At 52.9% G+C, this 16,944-nt stretch overlaps 1 protein-coding gene across 1 annotated transcript in view; it reads left to right on the forward strand.

The window, feature by feature from the left end:
- The first annotated feature begins 1,043 nt into the window (after positions 1-1,043).
- The window catches only part of ADAMTS2 (ADAM metallopeptidase with thrombospondin type 1 motif 2), a 205,897-nt gene continuing 189,996 nt past the window's right edge, over positions 1,044-16,944 (forward strand). The window contains exons 1-4 of the mRNA XM_036225072.1: positions 1,044-1,051; positions 1,410-1,705; positions 2,550-2,651; positions 3,067-3,461. Coding sequence (XP_036080965.1) covers positions 1,044-1,051; positions 1,410-1,705; positions 2,550-2,651; positions 3,067-3,461 — 801 coding nt within the window. The remainder of the gene's footprint in view (positions 1,052-1,409; positions 1,706-2,549; positions 2,652-3,066; positions 3,462-16,944) is intronic.

A 16,944-nucleotide genomic window follows, 5' to 3' on the forward strand; every position in this document is an offset into this window, starting at 1 on the left:
AAAAACGGTGGTGGGGGGTGGATTGAAGTAATGACCATAAGCCTGGTAGGGAAATGAGTGAGGGAATAAAACGTGACCCTTGAGGTCGGTGATGCTGCTAGTTGGGTGTCAGTCATCTTTTGAGGAGGATGAAAGCACGACAACTACAAGAGGAATAAGTGAAAGCATATCATGAATTACAAGACAGCACTTTGCTGCACCCAGCTCTGGGCTGCCTGACACCCTCAGCCTTCAGGATTCAGCTCATGCTGCTTCTTACAGGAAGTCCTCCAGGTTGGCTAGCTCTGGAGTCATCTCCTGTACACTTACCACCAGCCACCTTTCTCTGGAACCAGCTGTGTCATCAGAGGTGACAAAAGTAGATGCCTGCTGGAGTGGGTGAAGAGGACCAACAGCAAGTCCCATTTAAGGGTAAATAGCAGAAATGTGGGCTCAGTGTGGCCACACGTTCCAATTTCTCAAGAAGAGTTAGAAATCTAAATTCTTATGTGAAATCCCACCATTTTTAATGTTCACAACAAATTTTCACCATGCCTGGGGTCTAGATCCTGCCTCAGCACCCTTAACTGACAGGGAGAGAAGCTTCTAGTTGAAGACGGCCATCAAGCTGCCATGCTCTCACACTCAGGTCCCAAAAACAACAGAACTGAGAGAAATCACAGCTAGAGTGAGTTGTGCAAGTCATGTGTTCCCCATAAGAATGGCCCCTCCTGGCCAGCCAGGAGGGGCCTGACTCATCAGGCCCTGCCTGACCAAGGCCAACCCCAAATCCCTGGGCACACAGGTGTGGGGCAGTGTGAAAGAGAAGATCCAAAGGGACAGGTGTCCGCCCTCCTGGGAAGTGGGGGCAGAAGTCTGGGATCACATAGCAGAGGTGTTCCAATAGATACATGCCTGGGATGGGGTTCCCAGGCGGGACCTGAGGAGGAAGGTCACTGTGTTGGGGGCAGCATGTCTGGTAGGACAGTGACTCCAAGCTCAGAATCTTGCTGCAGAAGAGAGATTCTAGCTGGGGTGATGTTTGACAACAAACTTGCTCTAGGATGGAGAGGTATGCCTGTTATGGTGCATTGGAAAAGGTGGGTAGAGTGTAGAAAGGCTATTTCGGGCAGGGCCTGGGGGAGAGCAAAATCCAGGAGGCTAAATGCCCACGTGGAATTAGGACAAGTGAAGGCTGCAACCCGCGTGTACCCTAGGAGAGAGAACTGGGTCTGGGTAAGGAGGGATGGGGAGATAGATAGAGGGGGACTGAGGGAAACTCGCCTCTCTCTGGAAAGGTAAAAATTGATCTTCGGGGTAGACCCTGCAGCTCGTGCGCCCTCCTATAAAAGCGTCTTCTACCCTCTGGGGTCTCCACTTCAGGCCTTCTCTACCCCCACCCCCATCCCTGAGCCCTGTCCTGCCCCAAGGTGCAAAGGGAAGAAGAGGCAGCCCCTTGAGCGCCGAGGAGGACTCTCTGGGTGGGGATGCTGGGGCGGCCGCCGCTCCTCCCGGGTTGTGCGCCACGCGGGCACCGAGCGCGCCGAGTGCGGCCAGCGGCGGGGCTCCCCCGGCACGGCCCGTGGCGCTTCTCTGCCTCCACCTCGGGGTGTCTCTGCTTCGCTGCGAGCGGGGAACAGCGGCGGCGGCGCGAGGAGGGGAGTCGGCGGCGGCGGCGGTGGCGGTGGCGGCGGCCGCCGCGCCAAGAAGCGCCGGGTCACCGCAGGCTGAGGCGCCCGCCGTCCCCGCCCTCCGCGCGCTCGCCTTCTCCCTCCCGCCCGCCTCTCTCGCTAGCTCGCTCGCTTCTTTCCTCTCCCCGCCTCCACTCCGCGCTCCCCGCCCTCCTCTCCGCGCCTCGCCTCCTCCGCCCCGCGCCCTGCGGTGCTGCAGCTGCGGGCGGCTCCAGCTGCCCCCAGATGTGGGCTGGGCAGCGCTCGGGGAACTTTCGCGCCCGCTGCGAGTGCGGGGCCCCGGCTGCGGTCCGGCTACCATGGATCCGCCGGCTGGCGCCGATCGCCGCCTGCTCTGCCCCGCGCTCCTGCTGCTGCTGCTGCTGCTGCTGCCGCTCCTGCTGCTGCCGCCGCCCGCGGACGCCGGGCTCGCCGCCGCCCCCCCAGGTAGGTGCGGCCGGACCCCACGCCTGCGACCCCTGTTGTCCGGGCCCCGCCCCCCTCGCCCCTCTGCCCGCTCCCCAAGCCGCGTCCATCTCGACTTGGGCAAACTCCGCGCGCCCCGCCCCGGGCCAAGTTGGCCAACTTCGGGGCCGGGTCGGTCGTGCAGGGGGCGCCCAGCGACTCATCCGGGCGCTTCGGGCCGGGGGCAGTCTCGGAGCCCTCGCGCCTCACGGGACGCCGAGTGTGAAGGCGGAGGGCCGGGAAAGCCCCGCGGCGGAGCGCGCAGCGCTAGCTCCAGCGGGTCCGGGGGAGCCAGGGCGAGGCGGCGCCGGGGCTGGCGTCTGGGGACGCTCGGGAGGAGAGGGTGCCGAGCGCACAGCCTGGGGTCCTGAAGATTGGTTGGGGCGCCATGGAGGAATCCCTAAAGATCCAAAGGACCCTGCTCCACTCCTCCAGGAACGGGGGACCAGCAGGGGTCTCAGCAAGAGCTCGACACAGAAGACAGGCCGCCGGTGCCCAGGGTAGCCGTGTACTCGCGGCTTCAGGGGCCACTGAAGGGTAGAGGCGCACGGGTAGGGGGCCGACCGGGAATGACTTCGGAGCGGCCCCACGTCCTGCCAAGGACGGTAGGTTCATGGGGTGGGGGACGCTCTCATGCGGCTGTCCCCTGGGGAACTGTGAGGAGTCTGTGGAACCCCAACCCAGAACCGGGCAAGCGGCAGAGCTCTCGGCTTACAGGGTCCCAGAGTGCGAGGTCGGGGCGACCCGGCTCCGGAGTGGTGGTCGTGTTAACGCCCCTCCCTGGTAGGGAGAAAGCTGGGGAGGCGCAGGCTAGTTTTGGGGGATTGCTTGAAGAAATGCACTACCCTTTACAGTGGGGGTGGGGGTGGGGGTGGGGGTGGGTGATGCGGGACTCAGCCGGAGGTTGAGGGCTCCGAAGTCTCGGAGGCTCTAACGCCCTTCCCCGTTGCAGGAGAGCACCTGGGGCACGGAGCGGAGCGCATCCTGGCGGTGCCGGTGCGCACTGACGCCCAGGGCCGCTTGGTGTCCCACGTGGTGTCGGCGGCGATGGCCCAGGAGGGGGTTCGGGCCCGCAGGGCCGTCCCGGTCCAGACGCCGGACTTCCCTGGAGACAGCGAGGAGGACCCTGGTGGCCGCCTCTTCTACAATGTCACAGTTTTCGGCCGAGACCTGCACCTGCGGCTGCGGCCCAATGCCCGCCTTGTGGCGCCAGGGGCTACAGTGGAGTGGCAGGGCGAGTCGGGCGCCACGCGCGTGGAGCCTCTGCTTGGGACCTGCTTCTACGTCGGAGACGTGGCGGGCCTGACCGAAGCCTCCTCCGTGGCACTCAGCAACTGCGATGGGCTGGTAAGCACACACTTCTCTCGCTCTTTTCTGTCCATCATGGCTCTTGTCTGGGCTTCGAAGCCCAGTTACCTGGGGATCCCCTGGGAGGGCAAGGCCTACACCGAAGACGTTCTCTGGTTAGGGACCACGAGCAGCAGCGACTGAAGGAGTTTCCTGGAAGGCAAGTTATTTTGATTGGCGGGAGAGGAGTGATTTATGCAGGGGATAGGCCAAGATCTCCCAAGCACTGATCAAGCAGCCCACCTGTGTCTCCTGCAGGCACAGGCCTTGGTCTTGCATCCAGGTGTGTGTATATCTCCGTGTGCGTGTCTGCACATGTATTTTGGAATGTCACTGTGTACTTGTGTCCAGGTACCTATGCACCTGTGACCCTGCGAATGTGCCATTGCGTGCCTTGTGCACATGTGTATCTGTAGGCTTCTGCTCACTTGTGTGTCGCAGTTGAATGAATATATGACCCCGTGTATTTGAGTGTGTGTGATTTGTGTATGTGCGGAGGCATGTGCTGGCAGTCAGTCTTCTTGTTTCTGTGTATGTGGGTAGTGCCAGCCCAGGGGCAGGCTGTGGTGCTGAAATGCTCAGCTGTCCCTCTGCCCCCTGGCTGACCGGGAACCACTGATTTTTATTCTGTGGTTTCCTGTTGAACTTCAGCTGGTTATTTGAAAGTCGGTTTTCTCTCTCTTTTGAGCCAAGGGGAGCATTTGGAAATGCAGGCTCTGGTGCCCATGGGCAGCCCATGAAGGACAGGGCAGAGGTTGGGGGCGGAGAGGGTCTCCTCCTAGGATTGCCTAGGCCACCCAATGTGACTAGAGCCCTGGGAAGTTCTCCTACTCTGGGAGCCCAGAAGGACCATGGCTTGGCATAAGGGACTTTGGAGGAAGCCTGGATCGATGCTCAGGGAATAGGCTGACATTGGCGGTGCTCTGGCTGCCCAGGGGCCTGGCACGTGGCAGAAGCCACTGCAGTTTTCTATTTTGGATTGGGTGTGTGGTGGTCAGGCCGGCTGTGCTGGCCAGACATCTAAGCTGCCCACCGTGGGTTCTGCTTTAATTGCTGCTCAGAGGACTCCAGCTCCGAGGGAATGGCCATTCTCCCAGCCCTGCCACCCCTGAGCCCCTGTCATCAGGCTCATCTTGCCGGCTGCAGAGCCAGCAATTACTCTAGAGCCCCACAACCACTGGCGTTCTTTTTATGGAGACACAGGAAATGCCACTTGTTGCTTCGGAAAATCACTGCCTTTGGCTGGATTTAGTTAGAACCTGGGTGGACTGCAAACAACCATTGATGTCCTTGGAGGAGCTGACTTAGTGTGGTGTGGCCCTCCATGCCCCATTGTCTCTGAGGATGTGCCATACCTCACAGGTGTGTTTCATTTACTCTGGAGGCGTATTTTCTAAATTAAAGGAAATGGGTGCTGAGGACTGTGGTGGTAGGGTGGGCTAGGCTGGGAAGAGGTGACGTGCATGCAGTCTGTTGGTGGGCCAGCTTCCATGTACTAGTTAATTTCTGATGGAGACCATTTTGGGGAGACTTTGTCACTATATTATTCATTCATCTGTTTAGTCAGTGATTCATTTGTTCAACTAGCACCTCTAGTGCCTCTGACCACTGTGCTGGTCAGAGATGTGGCTGGGTTGGTGTTCCCCTGGGGCTCACATGATCAGGGCAGTTGATGGGCTGAGGGCCACTCTAGCTAGGGCCTTGAGAGCACACTACTTGAAGAATATGTTGCCAGCAGGCAACTGCATGGGTTGACAGTCCCAGTAGAGGGAAGAGTGTTTGCAGAGGTACCAGGTGAGCATGGGCCTGGTCAGAAGAGCACAGGGAAATGTCAGATGTCCCGGACACACACTGGCAGGGCTGAAGAGAGAAGAGTTGGAGCAGAGGCTGGGGTATCACAGAATGGCCTTGAAAGCTATCGGTGAAAAATGGCCCTGGGACAGTGGAGTGGCACCACTAGTTCTTCTGTTTGTCTTCCTTCCTTCCTTCCTTCCTTCCTTCCTTCCTTCCTTCCTCCCTCCCTCCCTCCTTCCCTCTTTCTCTCTCTCCTTCCTTCCTTCCTTCCTTCCTTCCTTCCTTCCTTCCTTCCTTCCTTCCTTCCTTCCTTCCTTCCTTCCTTTCCTTTCCTTTCTCCCTCCTTCCCTCCCTCTCTCCTTTCCTCCTTTCCTCTCTTTCTTTCTTTCTCTCTCTCTCTTCCCTTCCTCCCTTCTTTCCATTGTGCTCTGTGTATCTGTTCTGTTTTTATACCAACTAATTTTTTAACTCTTAAAGTCCCTCTGTGCATCAGTGATAGGCCTATGTGCTCACAGCGACCCTGCAGGGGAGGGGTCCCCATGCTTTCCCTGCAGCCGGGCAGGTTGAGTGACTTGCCCAAGGCCACACGACACATGCTGGCAGGAGTCTGGCCTGGTTCTGTCCAGCCCCTTCTGCCACGGTGCTCCCAAGTCTGGGTGAGGGACCCTGAGATGTGATGGCAGGAGCCATACTCCATGTGCACCCCATACTGGGCCTTCCACGGACTTGATTTGCACACCACATCCTCCCAGCAGCCACCCCCAAACCTGCATGCCCCATGGAGTCCCTTCCTGTACAGCTCCTGCTCTTCCTTCAAAGGTAATGAAATACGCTGAGCAGGTGTGTGCACAGATCCCCAAGGATCTTGTTACAATGCAGATTCTGACTCTGGCATGTCTGGGGTGGGTCTAGGGTTCTGCATTTTGAATAAGTTCCCAGGTGATACTCTGCTCCTGGGCCTCAGACCATGCTTTGAGAAGCGGGCATTCACAGCCCCATGTCTGCAAAAGGATTCTGCGGGGCTACACCTCAAGTTGCTCTGAGCAAATAAGGTTCAGTGGACCACCGGTGTGGGGAACACTGTGCCTTGGGAGATTCAAGGGGCCCATGGTGATCTCTGAGAAGTTTTGTAATAAAGAAAACTCTCGAACCTGTGAGTCTGGCACTTCCCACACAGACAGGACCGGGGGGCAGGTTCCTTCTCTGCAGAATGTGGGACTAGCTTTCCCAGAAGCTGTGTGGAGAATCCATGGAGATGGGCTCAGCAGGCAGCTGCAGTCCTACAGCTTAACTAAGATACTCAGGTGAGACACAGCTCTCTCATGAGCTGCAGAATCCTGTCAGCTACAAGTGACAGAAAACTCAAATTAGTTTAAGCAGAAATGAGAAGTTATCAGTTCACATAACGGTAAGTCTTCAGGCATGGCTGGATCCAGATACTCCTGCCAGGGGGTTAGGGCCCTTGCTGTCTCTTGCCTCTGCCTTCTTCTGTGTTTGTTGGCTTCGTTCTCAGGTTGGGGGTCTTTCTGTGGCAAGTCAAGGGGCCTCAGCAGTGCCAGGCTGATGTCTTATTTTTGATGATTCCAGCTGAGTCCTGGGTATCACTCTGGCCAGGCTGGTGTATATGCTCCCATGAGAATCAGGACATGAGGTTTGTAGAACTCCATAGACAGAGACTGTGAGGGGTGTTGCTCCCAAATGATAAGAGTTGAGAATCCTGAGCCTGCCAAGGTGAAAATTGTACTGGAGTCAGGTTGAGGTGCGGACTCAAGAAACGCCACATGGAAACACGTTTATAGGACATGCTGTGCCCTTTATTTCCAGTGAGAGTTCCCGGGCTCTTTCACACCCACTCATCACAGGTTGTTCATAATATTCACAGGGAAAGGTTAAAGTTTGCCTTTTCATGTTGCATGAGAAAATAACACTTAGTGAAGGATCCTTGTATATCACATTGCTACGGAACACTTTTCTAGTACCTCTCGGGCCACAGGATGGGTACACCAATCTCACACTGTTCTTATATGCTTATTAAAGACCCGGTGAGAAGCCTGTTGGCATAAAAAGTAATAATAGTACGTCACAGATCACTGTTGCCCCACCATGTGCCATGCTCCCTGCTGAGCTATGCCCCTTTCCCTTGTTTAATCCTCACAACACCCCATGGAGGATGTCTGATAGCCCCATTCTACAGATGAATAAGCTGAGACTCCAAAGCTGAGAGAGCATGCTTCAAGCTTCACAGCCAGTATCTGAATGCATCTGTCTAACTTCAAGACCATGCTCACTGCATTTTATTGTCTTTTTTGCACGCTGACCAAAATGGAAAAATGAAGAGAGACATTTTTTAAAACATTCTTACCTTTCTTATTTGACTCCTGGAATTCTTCTCAGTCAGAGGCATTGGCCCTTGTCAGTGGGTGAGTGGGAGCTGGGTGCTGGACCGGTGGCCAAGTGGCCTGTTGACAAGCTGCTGACCAGTTTGGGCTGCAGCTCCTTGCAGGACCCCGAGTCCTCACAACTGGGTGATAGTGGTGGGGGATACCCGCAGGATAGAATCACCCTGCCCCACCTCTGTCCACACTCAGTGCAGCTCTGGGACCTCTTCCCCTGGTGTCTCTGGCCAGGCAGGGCCAGCGGTGGAAGCCTCCAAGGGTTGGGCAGTGGAAAGGATGTGGCCTCTGAAGCCATTTTCCATCCTGGCAAACACCCCTTGACACTGTGATACAGAGCCCCCATTGTATGTCTGGGGTTCACAGATGCCCAAGGGCTGCAGCCTTGTGAGTGGAGGCTCCCCCGCCAGGCTGTCATCCTGGCCAGGCACCTGCTCTGTTTTTTCTGCTGGGCATTAAGAGTTGCTAAAGGCCAGAGAGAAGTCATTTGCTGGCCTAAGGGTCCAAAATGAGTTTCATGTTTCTTAAAAAGATTGATACCTTTCGGGCCTCACACTGGAGTCCGGCTGGCTCAAGCGCTAGAATGGGGCAGGTAGGTGTGGCAGGCTCAGGCTGTGGGGCTGGGGGTGAGGGGTGTCTGGGACTTGCAGCTGCCCCTGTAGGGTCTTTCTTCTCCTGTCCTGCCTTGGCGCTTCCTGGAGGGCAATGAGAAGGTTTTGGGGACACCAAAGAGGGGCTGTGGGCTTTTCTAGGTGTTGGGGACCCTCATGTTTGTGGAGCAGAGGCAACTGCTTGGTCCCTGCTCTTGGCAGGCTCCACAGCCACCCGGGGTGGTCTTAGCCTCCTTCATGGCCGTTATACTCCCTGTTGTTTAAGAGTCATTCAGTTTAAGTAACAGAAAACCAGTTTACATTGGATGAAACAAACAAGGGCTGGTTATCCATGGGGTCCTAAGGACGGCCATGTTCCGGCATGGCTGGATCCAGGAGCTCAGGGCCGGTGTCAGAACATGTGCTCTCTGCCTAAAGGTATACCCATCTCTGGGTTCAGCTTGGGATGGCCCTCCCCATGTGGGGAGGGGGCGCCAGCAGCTCTGGCTTTATTTGTTTTTCATGGCAGCAATCACTCAGAGATGGAGAGCTCTCCTTTCTGGGTGTTCCAGCGAGAGTCGTGAGGAGGGCTTAGGGTATAGGTCCTCTCTAAATCAATCACTGTGATGTGGGCCTGGCCTGAGTCTTGCCCACCTTTGGGGTTGAGTGTGAGATATTCAAACTCTGGAATGAAACGGGGCTTTATCATAGAAGCAAGAGGAAGGACAAGTATGGCAAGCAGATGAAAGTGTTTGCTGCCACAGTCCACCTGGACCCCAGGCCCCTACGTCTGGCCCACATCTCCCCCAGACTTGCCTGCACAGCTGCCTCTGGCGTGCCTTCCCTGGGCGACCCCATGCTTCTGAAATGGAACAGGGGTCTCTCCACTGTCTTCCAGACCTCACCCTTTACTGGACGGGAATCTTAGGATCCTAAGCATCTCCAGACTTCATCTCAGTTCCCGTCTCTCCACCACGCCCGACCCCAAGCCCTGGCTTTGGCTCCTGTGTCCCTCAGCTGGTCCTTATTGGTCCCTCCCCAGCAACCCTTTTGTCACATAGCAGCCAGACTGATTTTTATAAACCACACATTAAATCATGTTACTCCTTTGCTTAAGACCTCTCAATGATTCTTATGGCCCTTTAAAAAACATCCAAACCCAGCCAAACCTACTGGCCTGACATTCATGGTCCTCCATGACCAGTCCCAGTGGTCTACAGCCTCGTTTGTCCCTGTGTCCCCCTCATGCCTGCGCTCTAGTCACACTGAGCTTTTAGTTCCTCCAACACTGACCACTCCCGGCTCAGGGACGGTGTTCAGGCTGTGCCCTCACCTGGACCACTCCTACTCCTCCCTCTTCACCTGGCTCACTATAGATCTCTGTTAAACAGCACTTCATCCAGGAAGCTGCCCTGGACAGTCACTTGCCATGTTGTACTCTGTACTTCTTGGTAACATGTACCATGGGAAACTTGTACTTGGCTAAGTCCTCAGGACCCCGCTCTGCTGGGCAGAGCTCAGCTGGGAGCTGTGAAATATGAGTGTCTGGGAAGGAGGTCCAGAAGCCAGTGCAGGGAAAGCTGTGGAATTCACTGCCAAGGCTCTGTGACCCCAAGTGCCCAGGGCTGGCCAGCCTCTTTTTGTCTGCCCTGCTTCTAACCCCAGAATGTCCACACTCAGTGGGGCAGACCTCTTGGAGAATGGCTGAAATCTCTGTCTCTTTATTCACAGAAAAACACTTGTGTACACATGTGTTTTTGCATGGTTTTTCTGTCTTCTGCAACCCCGTGGGGTCCCTGAAACCCAAGTTCAAAACCCTTGGTTAAAATCAAACTAAGCAAGGGAGGTAAGCACCCCTGCGCTTTTATGGGGAAGAGATGGGGAGATGGTGAAGAGACTTTGGGCTAGACTCTGGCAAGTCACCTTGCAACCCTGGGCAAATCCAGGTGGAAAGCAGGGTCTGGAGCTAACCATTTCTGGGACCTTTCCGGGGCAGCCACAGGTGTCTTAGAGGCCAGATGGGGGCCAGAAGACAGAAGTAATGGGATAGGGTTGGCAGAGGGAGAGCTGGGCACCCTGGTGAGCCCTCGCCCTGACTTCTTTGATAGATTGTTGTCCCTAGGGAGTATGAGCTCTTTGCTGCCTGACCCTCTGATGTTTCTTCAGAGATGCTCCATTTCTGAGTCTGTTGATATCACACAGGCGGACACTTCCCACGTGAAGACCCCATGTGGGCCCTGAGGTTCCCCTGAAAGAGCTGATGTAGACATACCTGGAGCCGTCCTGACAGCAGGGTGGTTAGATGGGCCAGGGAGTGTACTGGGGAATGTCGACCAACTGTTGTCTCACCAATTCAGTGCTAATAAGAGTCCTGTTTGTGGTGTGGTAAGAGGAGAAAGACTAGTGAAAATAGCTAGGGTGAAGTGGCTCTGCTGTTACAGGTGGACACAACCTTTCATGGAAAATGAAAATGCCCTTTATCGAGGGAGCTATGAAGCTGGCTTATATAGAGAAGAGTGCCCACTCCTGGTTGGTCTATTCTATGTGAATGAGGAGCTTCAAATTCAAACAGTTCGATTGGCTCAAATAGCACTGTCCTTATTGGTTGGGACAGAGCTGCTCTGATTGGTCAGTAAAGATGCGACCAAAAGTGTAGCTTTGCAGCCTTGATTGGCTGAAGTAGGACTTCAGCCCGTTGGTTGAATTAAGAGCCTAGGAGCTCCTTTATAAGGGTGAGCTCAGATAGAAGGATACTGACTGCTCAGTGTATCTTTACCCTGAAGCAAAGAGATCATGAGAGGCCTCTGTTTAGCAATGACTGACTGCTAGACTCGGTTTATAAATTTGAGCCCATTTGGCCACCAGGAGTTTTTCTTAACAGGCACATTCATTCTTGATGTCAACAAGAACTTGTTGAAAACCCTGCCTTACTTTATCACAGCCACCCCATGCACCATTACAGGGCATCCACAACCTCCTGGCCAGGCTCACAACCACTACTTACTGGGGGTTATTTGGTAGGAGGGAAGGGGCTTTTCAGGGGCTCTTCCCTGTGGGGGCAGGGGAAGAATGTGCACTGACCAGTGGTGGCCATGATGGAAGCTGACGTGTCAGAGATTTGTGCTCCGGGTGCCAGAGCAGCAGCCAGTAACCCCTTAGCTGTCTCATGGCAGCCACTCAGAATGGTGTAAGTGCATCTGGGGTCTGAAACCCGGACTCTTCTCTTTAAGGAAGAAGGCATCTGAAGACACTTAGAGAAGTCAAAAATCATAGAGACAGTAGAACTGTAGGGGTTGGGAGCTAGGGAATGGGAAGTTAGTGTTTAATGGGCAGAGCTTCAGTTTTATAAGAAAGGTTCTGAAGATGGATGGTGGTGATGGTTGCACAATAGTATGAATATATTTAATACCACTCAGCAGATGTACATTTGAAAATGATGAAGATGATAAATTTGATATATATTTACCACAATAAAAACATCTGAGGACTCCTGGTATTAGGTAGGTAATTAAGGGGTGGGATGGTGTCCCTTGAACCATGCTGGCCCAGCTCCTCCTCCCTTGTGTGACTCAGTTCCTTGGGGGACCAGTGGCTGAGGGGGTCTCCACACCACTCAACCTCCATATCCCTACTTCCCCACAGCTTGGCGATAACTGAAGCATGTTATCATCATGGTGCCGAGCTTCATTCTGTTTGGACAAGCATAGGTCGTAGGACCTTTCCATAGCCAATCACTGTGGCTCATGGGTGCTTTGTGCTGATAGGTTATAACTTGAGCCATATGCTTCAACTCTGCCAGCCAGGGGCCTGCATAGAAGTGCCTAAGGAGACCCTGTAGCCAGGGCTGTCCCTCCAGAGGAGGCAGTCAGAAAGGCATTGGCTTCACCTTCTATATCTGTTCACCACACGAGCCCCATCTCTGTAGTTGTTCTGTAAGCCAATCTCTGTTATTCCCATTTTATAGATAAAGAAACCCAGGTGCCTCCGAGTTACTCAGATCTGTAGGGCTTTTGCTGTGTGGGGTCATCTCTCTCCTTAGAATCCTCCAGGGTGGAGCATAGTGGAGTCCACCTTGGCCCCTCATGAAGGCCAACATTTTTGGTTGCTGATCTCCGAAGTCCAGGGAGGCCAGGTCTTCTGGGGCTGTCCCCTGTCACATTGCCATTCTCCATCCTGATTCTGTTGTGGAGCTGTGTTTCTGGCATTGGTTTCTGACTGTAATGTTGCCACTCATTGAGATGTTGGTAGATTTCAAGTTCCTCCTGTCCCAAGGCCCGCCTTGGATGCCAGTGTGCCAGTATCCTTAGCACTTAGCAAGTGAAGACCCTAGCCCAGGGTCAGCTGAGTGGTAGAGAAAGCCGGGTCCTCACTCAGGCCTGCTCTGTGGACCATGAGGAGTGCCACAGCCAGTATAAGCAGAGGGGTCATTGAGGGGCTCATATGCCCTGAGCTATGCGGGTGCTGAGCTTCAAGGCTGGCTTTGATGCATAGTGGCCTAAGCTGTGGCCTAGGCCTCCTATTCTGGTCTCTGAGGTCTATAGGGGCAGGTATGTGTGAGAGCCCCTCCTGGGACCCTAGGTCTCTACTGGCAGGCAGACACATCCTAAGTTATCCCCATTGCCCTCCCCCTCTGAGGCAGCTGGGGATAGGGGGTGGTTTCTGTGATGCTGCCAGAACACATCAGGCTGCATATGTGAACATGTGTGCATGTTTGTGCAGCTATACATGGAATGTGCATATATGTAAAAATATATACAAGCAGGAGAGTGTGTACACATAAGTGTGTGTGTGTGTGTGTGTGTGTGCGTGCTTATCTGTATGTGGGACATGCGAATGTGTGCATGCATATTTGTGTGTGGGTATCTGCATGTGAGTGTGTACATTTGAGTGAGCAAATATGTGAGTATGTGCATGTATGTGGGTGCATATGTGTCTTGCGTAGGTGTATATGTGTGTACATTTTCGTGTTCTTGGTAGGGGGATCCTGCAGGGGAGAGGACTGAGGTGGGGTGGGTACTGAGGGGAAGACCCAGTCCTCTGAATCTTGGTACCGCCTTAAACTACACACAGCAGGCACTCGGGAATGGGAAGGCCCAGGTAGGAGCCTCTCTTTCTGCTGTGCATGTTTCATATTAAATGTCAGCTGTCCACCGGGTCTGCGGTGTTGCCATTAATATGGAGAAGTTATTACTGAGCCTGGAGCCAGTTCCTCGGGCTCATCCATGAATTTCAATTATACTGCATATCTACTCTAGGGCCTGTGGAGTGGGGGGCTCCTGCTTGGAGGCAGAGAAGACCCTGGCATCCAGGACCTAGGCTGTGGCAGGGCTGAGAGACCAGGCAGGCTCAGCGCTTCCCCAACCGCCCCTGCACGTTTCAGCGATTAACACTCCAGGGCGAGCAGGACTTAGTGTGGGCCTGGAGGCTACAGTGTCTCATTGTTAGGTCCGCCCCACACAGCCTGGCCACCTGGACAAGGGCTGCATGGTTGGCTGAACTATTGCAAAGGGGGGTCCATCCACATCCACTTCACTGGACGTTGGAAAGGATCCGTGCATAACAAGCCCTTAGCCCAGGCCCAGGGTTTGGAAAATGATGGTTGTTTCTAGATTTCTTTGGATCTAAGGTTCCATCAATTATAGAGCACACCAAGAAAGGGGGGACACTCCCAATTAAATTATGTCATGCACCTTAGCCTCAGTCCCATCAGGCATGGGCACCAGCCACCCTGCCCTGTTTTCCGGGAACAGTGGGGCATTTCTCCCACCTCGCTTGCTTTGCTTACCCAGTGTGTGACTGGCTTTGTCTACTTCTGGGTGTCTTCCTCTCTTTGGTGAAGTAGGGGGTCACAGTCATTCCTCCAGGGACATTGGTCACTGATGCCAAAGCCACACATGCCACTGTCTCAGTGCCTTTCTCTGCACACTTTTGGCCAGCCACGGTGTGACTTTTCAGACATTCGAGTGGCAAGGGTCTCAACACAGGAAGTACCGACCCTGCAAACAACCAAAACGAAAGAGGGCAGTATGAGATGTTACAGCTGAGGCAGCGCATGCCAGGCAATGCCAGCCACCCTGCGACTGCTGCTGGCTGCTGGCAGAGATCAGAGCTGCTGATTGCATCCTGGGTTCAGGTGATAAATGTGACAGAGGTGTGTCTTAGAGTTCTGGATGTGCAGTTTTATTGTCATTATAATGGTATGAATAATTGTGGGGCTGTCTGAGAGCTGACATGAAACTCCCGGGCCGGGGAAGTGGGATAGCCACAGAGGCAGGCCGTTCACACCAGAGGGACGAACCCTTGCCCTCTGTGGGAGCAGAACATTCAAGGATTCATCTTTGAATCAGGGTATTTCTCCTTCGAAAGCAGGGATTGGGGCCCCATGGCAAAAAAGGTATGTTTTTGTTTCATACAAGGTTTGTCTAAGGCTCGTTAGTGGCCAGTCTGATTGGGGCTGAGCTTCTGAAGGTATGATAAAAAGTGGCTCAAGAGCCGTGAACAATTGGGATGTACGCTTAACTGTTGAACAACTCAGGAATTAGGGGTACTCATTGCCCGTGCAGTTGAAAATCTACATATAACCTAAGTTGGCCCTCTGTGTATTCAGATTCCTAACCACCAGTTGACCGCTGAACAATGCAAGTTTAAACTGTCCGTTGAACTGAGTGGGTCTATTGAACTGCAGTTGATTGAACTGCAAGATCAATTGAAAATGTCCACATGTAAGTGGACCCACATAGTTCATATCCATGGTGTTCAAGTGTCAACTGTATATATATGAAAGGTGTTATGCCACAGACCATTTCCAGTCAGTTGCAAATGAAACCTTAGGTCAAGCGGCATCATAGATAAATGCAATTTTTCTGTCTGTTTTTGTGCCTGTAGTTAACTGTGTTCATCATTAAAGCTTTAAAGCTCTAAAATCTAAAGTATCAACTACTTTAAAGCTGTGCTGTCTATTCTGCTAGTAGCTATGAGCCACATGAGGCTATTAAAATGCGACTGGTCTGAACTGAGGTGCTCTGAGTATAAAATATACCCCAGAGTTCAAGGAGTTAATACACACACACACACACACACACACACACACACACTCACAAAAGAAGATCGAATATCTCATTGGTAATTTTAAAGTGTTGATTACAGACTGAAATCATAATATTTTGGATGTATTGGGGTAAATAAGATATTTCTAAAATTAATCTCACCTGTTTTTTTAATTTTTTTTTAACGCGGCTACATGTGATACTCACATTTTATTTCTGTAGGGCAGTGCCGCTTTGAAACATCTGGCTGCATATTGCCACTTTCGCTGTTATTCTTTTGCAGAATTTTGTTGGCTGGTCACATCTGTTTACTCTTTCAATTGAATTTTAGAATTGTTTTGTCAGGTTAAAAACATCCCTATCCCTTGTGAATTTGATTGACATAAATTAAACTTGGAAACCAATTAAAGGAGGAATTGACATAATTTACAGTATTTACCAGGAACATGGTATGTTTTTCAATTGATTTAATTCTGTTTTGATGTTGCTCAGTGAAGTATTATACATTTTTTATACAGATCACCCATTGTTTTTAATCAAGGTTATTCCAAGGGTTTTTTTTGTTTTTGTTTTTTTCTTTTGCCATTGCGAATTGAATCATTTTCATCTATTGCTGGTACACCGGAAGGCTATTGATTTTTATATAATTATCTTTTATCAGGCTGCTTGATTGAACTATTAATTCCAATATAATCTTTGTGGATCCCCTTTGGGTTTCTAGTATACAGTATACAGGTGTACTGTCTGAGATGACGATCGACGATCGTTTTGGAGCCTCATTTCCATCTGCACCGTCTAGAACCTTCAGAATAATGTTAAGTAACAGCAGTGGCTTTGCGCATGCGCTCCTGCGCCTGGCTCTGATGGGAACACCCCCGGCGTTTCTCTGCTTAATATAATGCGTGCAACTAAGATGGATTTCGTGTGAAGGCAATATTCTCTGAATTCTGCTTTTCCAAGATCCCATTTTTATGAGCAAAGGAGCTGAAATCTAAATAAAATTTGTCTAACACTCCACTACCCCCTTCCCCCCGCTCCCCCGCCCCCCCCCCTCGCTGCCCCAAAGCCACAGGCATTGCCATTCTCAGGAGCTGATCTCCCACTGACCTGGGCCTCAGAAACCGCTCAGGTCCTCACTTGCTGGCTCCGAAATGCAATCCAACCCTATTTACAGCTGTCAGACCCACGCACAGGAAGTGTTTGTGGGGGATGGGGAGCTTTGCTTAGGAAGGTGGATGACGTGACTGGGACGACCATACAGGGGCTCCTGGGGAAGGGGACTGACTGATGCATGCACAAGTGGCACCTCCATATACCAGGTTCCCCTCCTCTCCTACCAGTCTCTCGCGTGGGGCGAACCTCCTGAGTCTCCCTCCGAGTCTTAGAGACTGTGCTGGCACTTAGAAACTGGGGCCTGCCCACACAGGTCCCCTGTCCGCCTGTTACCATTACTTCCACATGCTTCTGTGTCTTTTCCTGAACAAAGACCATTGGCTCCTTAAAGGACGAGTCTGTCTGCCTACAGACAGGCACGGAATTGGGGCAGCTTTGACCAATGCCTGTGCCTAGGCCCCACCCCAGAGATTCTGGTTATCAGGGACCTGAGAGTCTGGTATGTTTCAAGAACCACATGGGAGAGTCTTAGGCATAGCAGTTGGGC

This window comes from Rousettus aegyptiacus, unplaced genomic scaffold, assembly GCF_014176215.1.
Source record: "Rousettus aegyptiacus isolate mRouAeg1 unplaced genomic scaffold, mRouAeg1.p scaffold_m13_p_7, whole genome shotgun sequence".
NCBI lineage: Eukaryota > Metazoa > Chordata > Mammalia > Chiroptera > Pteropodidae > Rousettus > Rousettus aegyptiacus.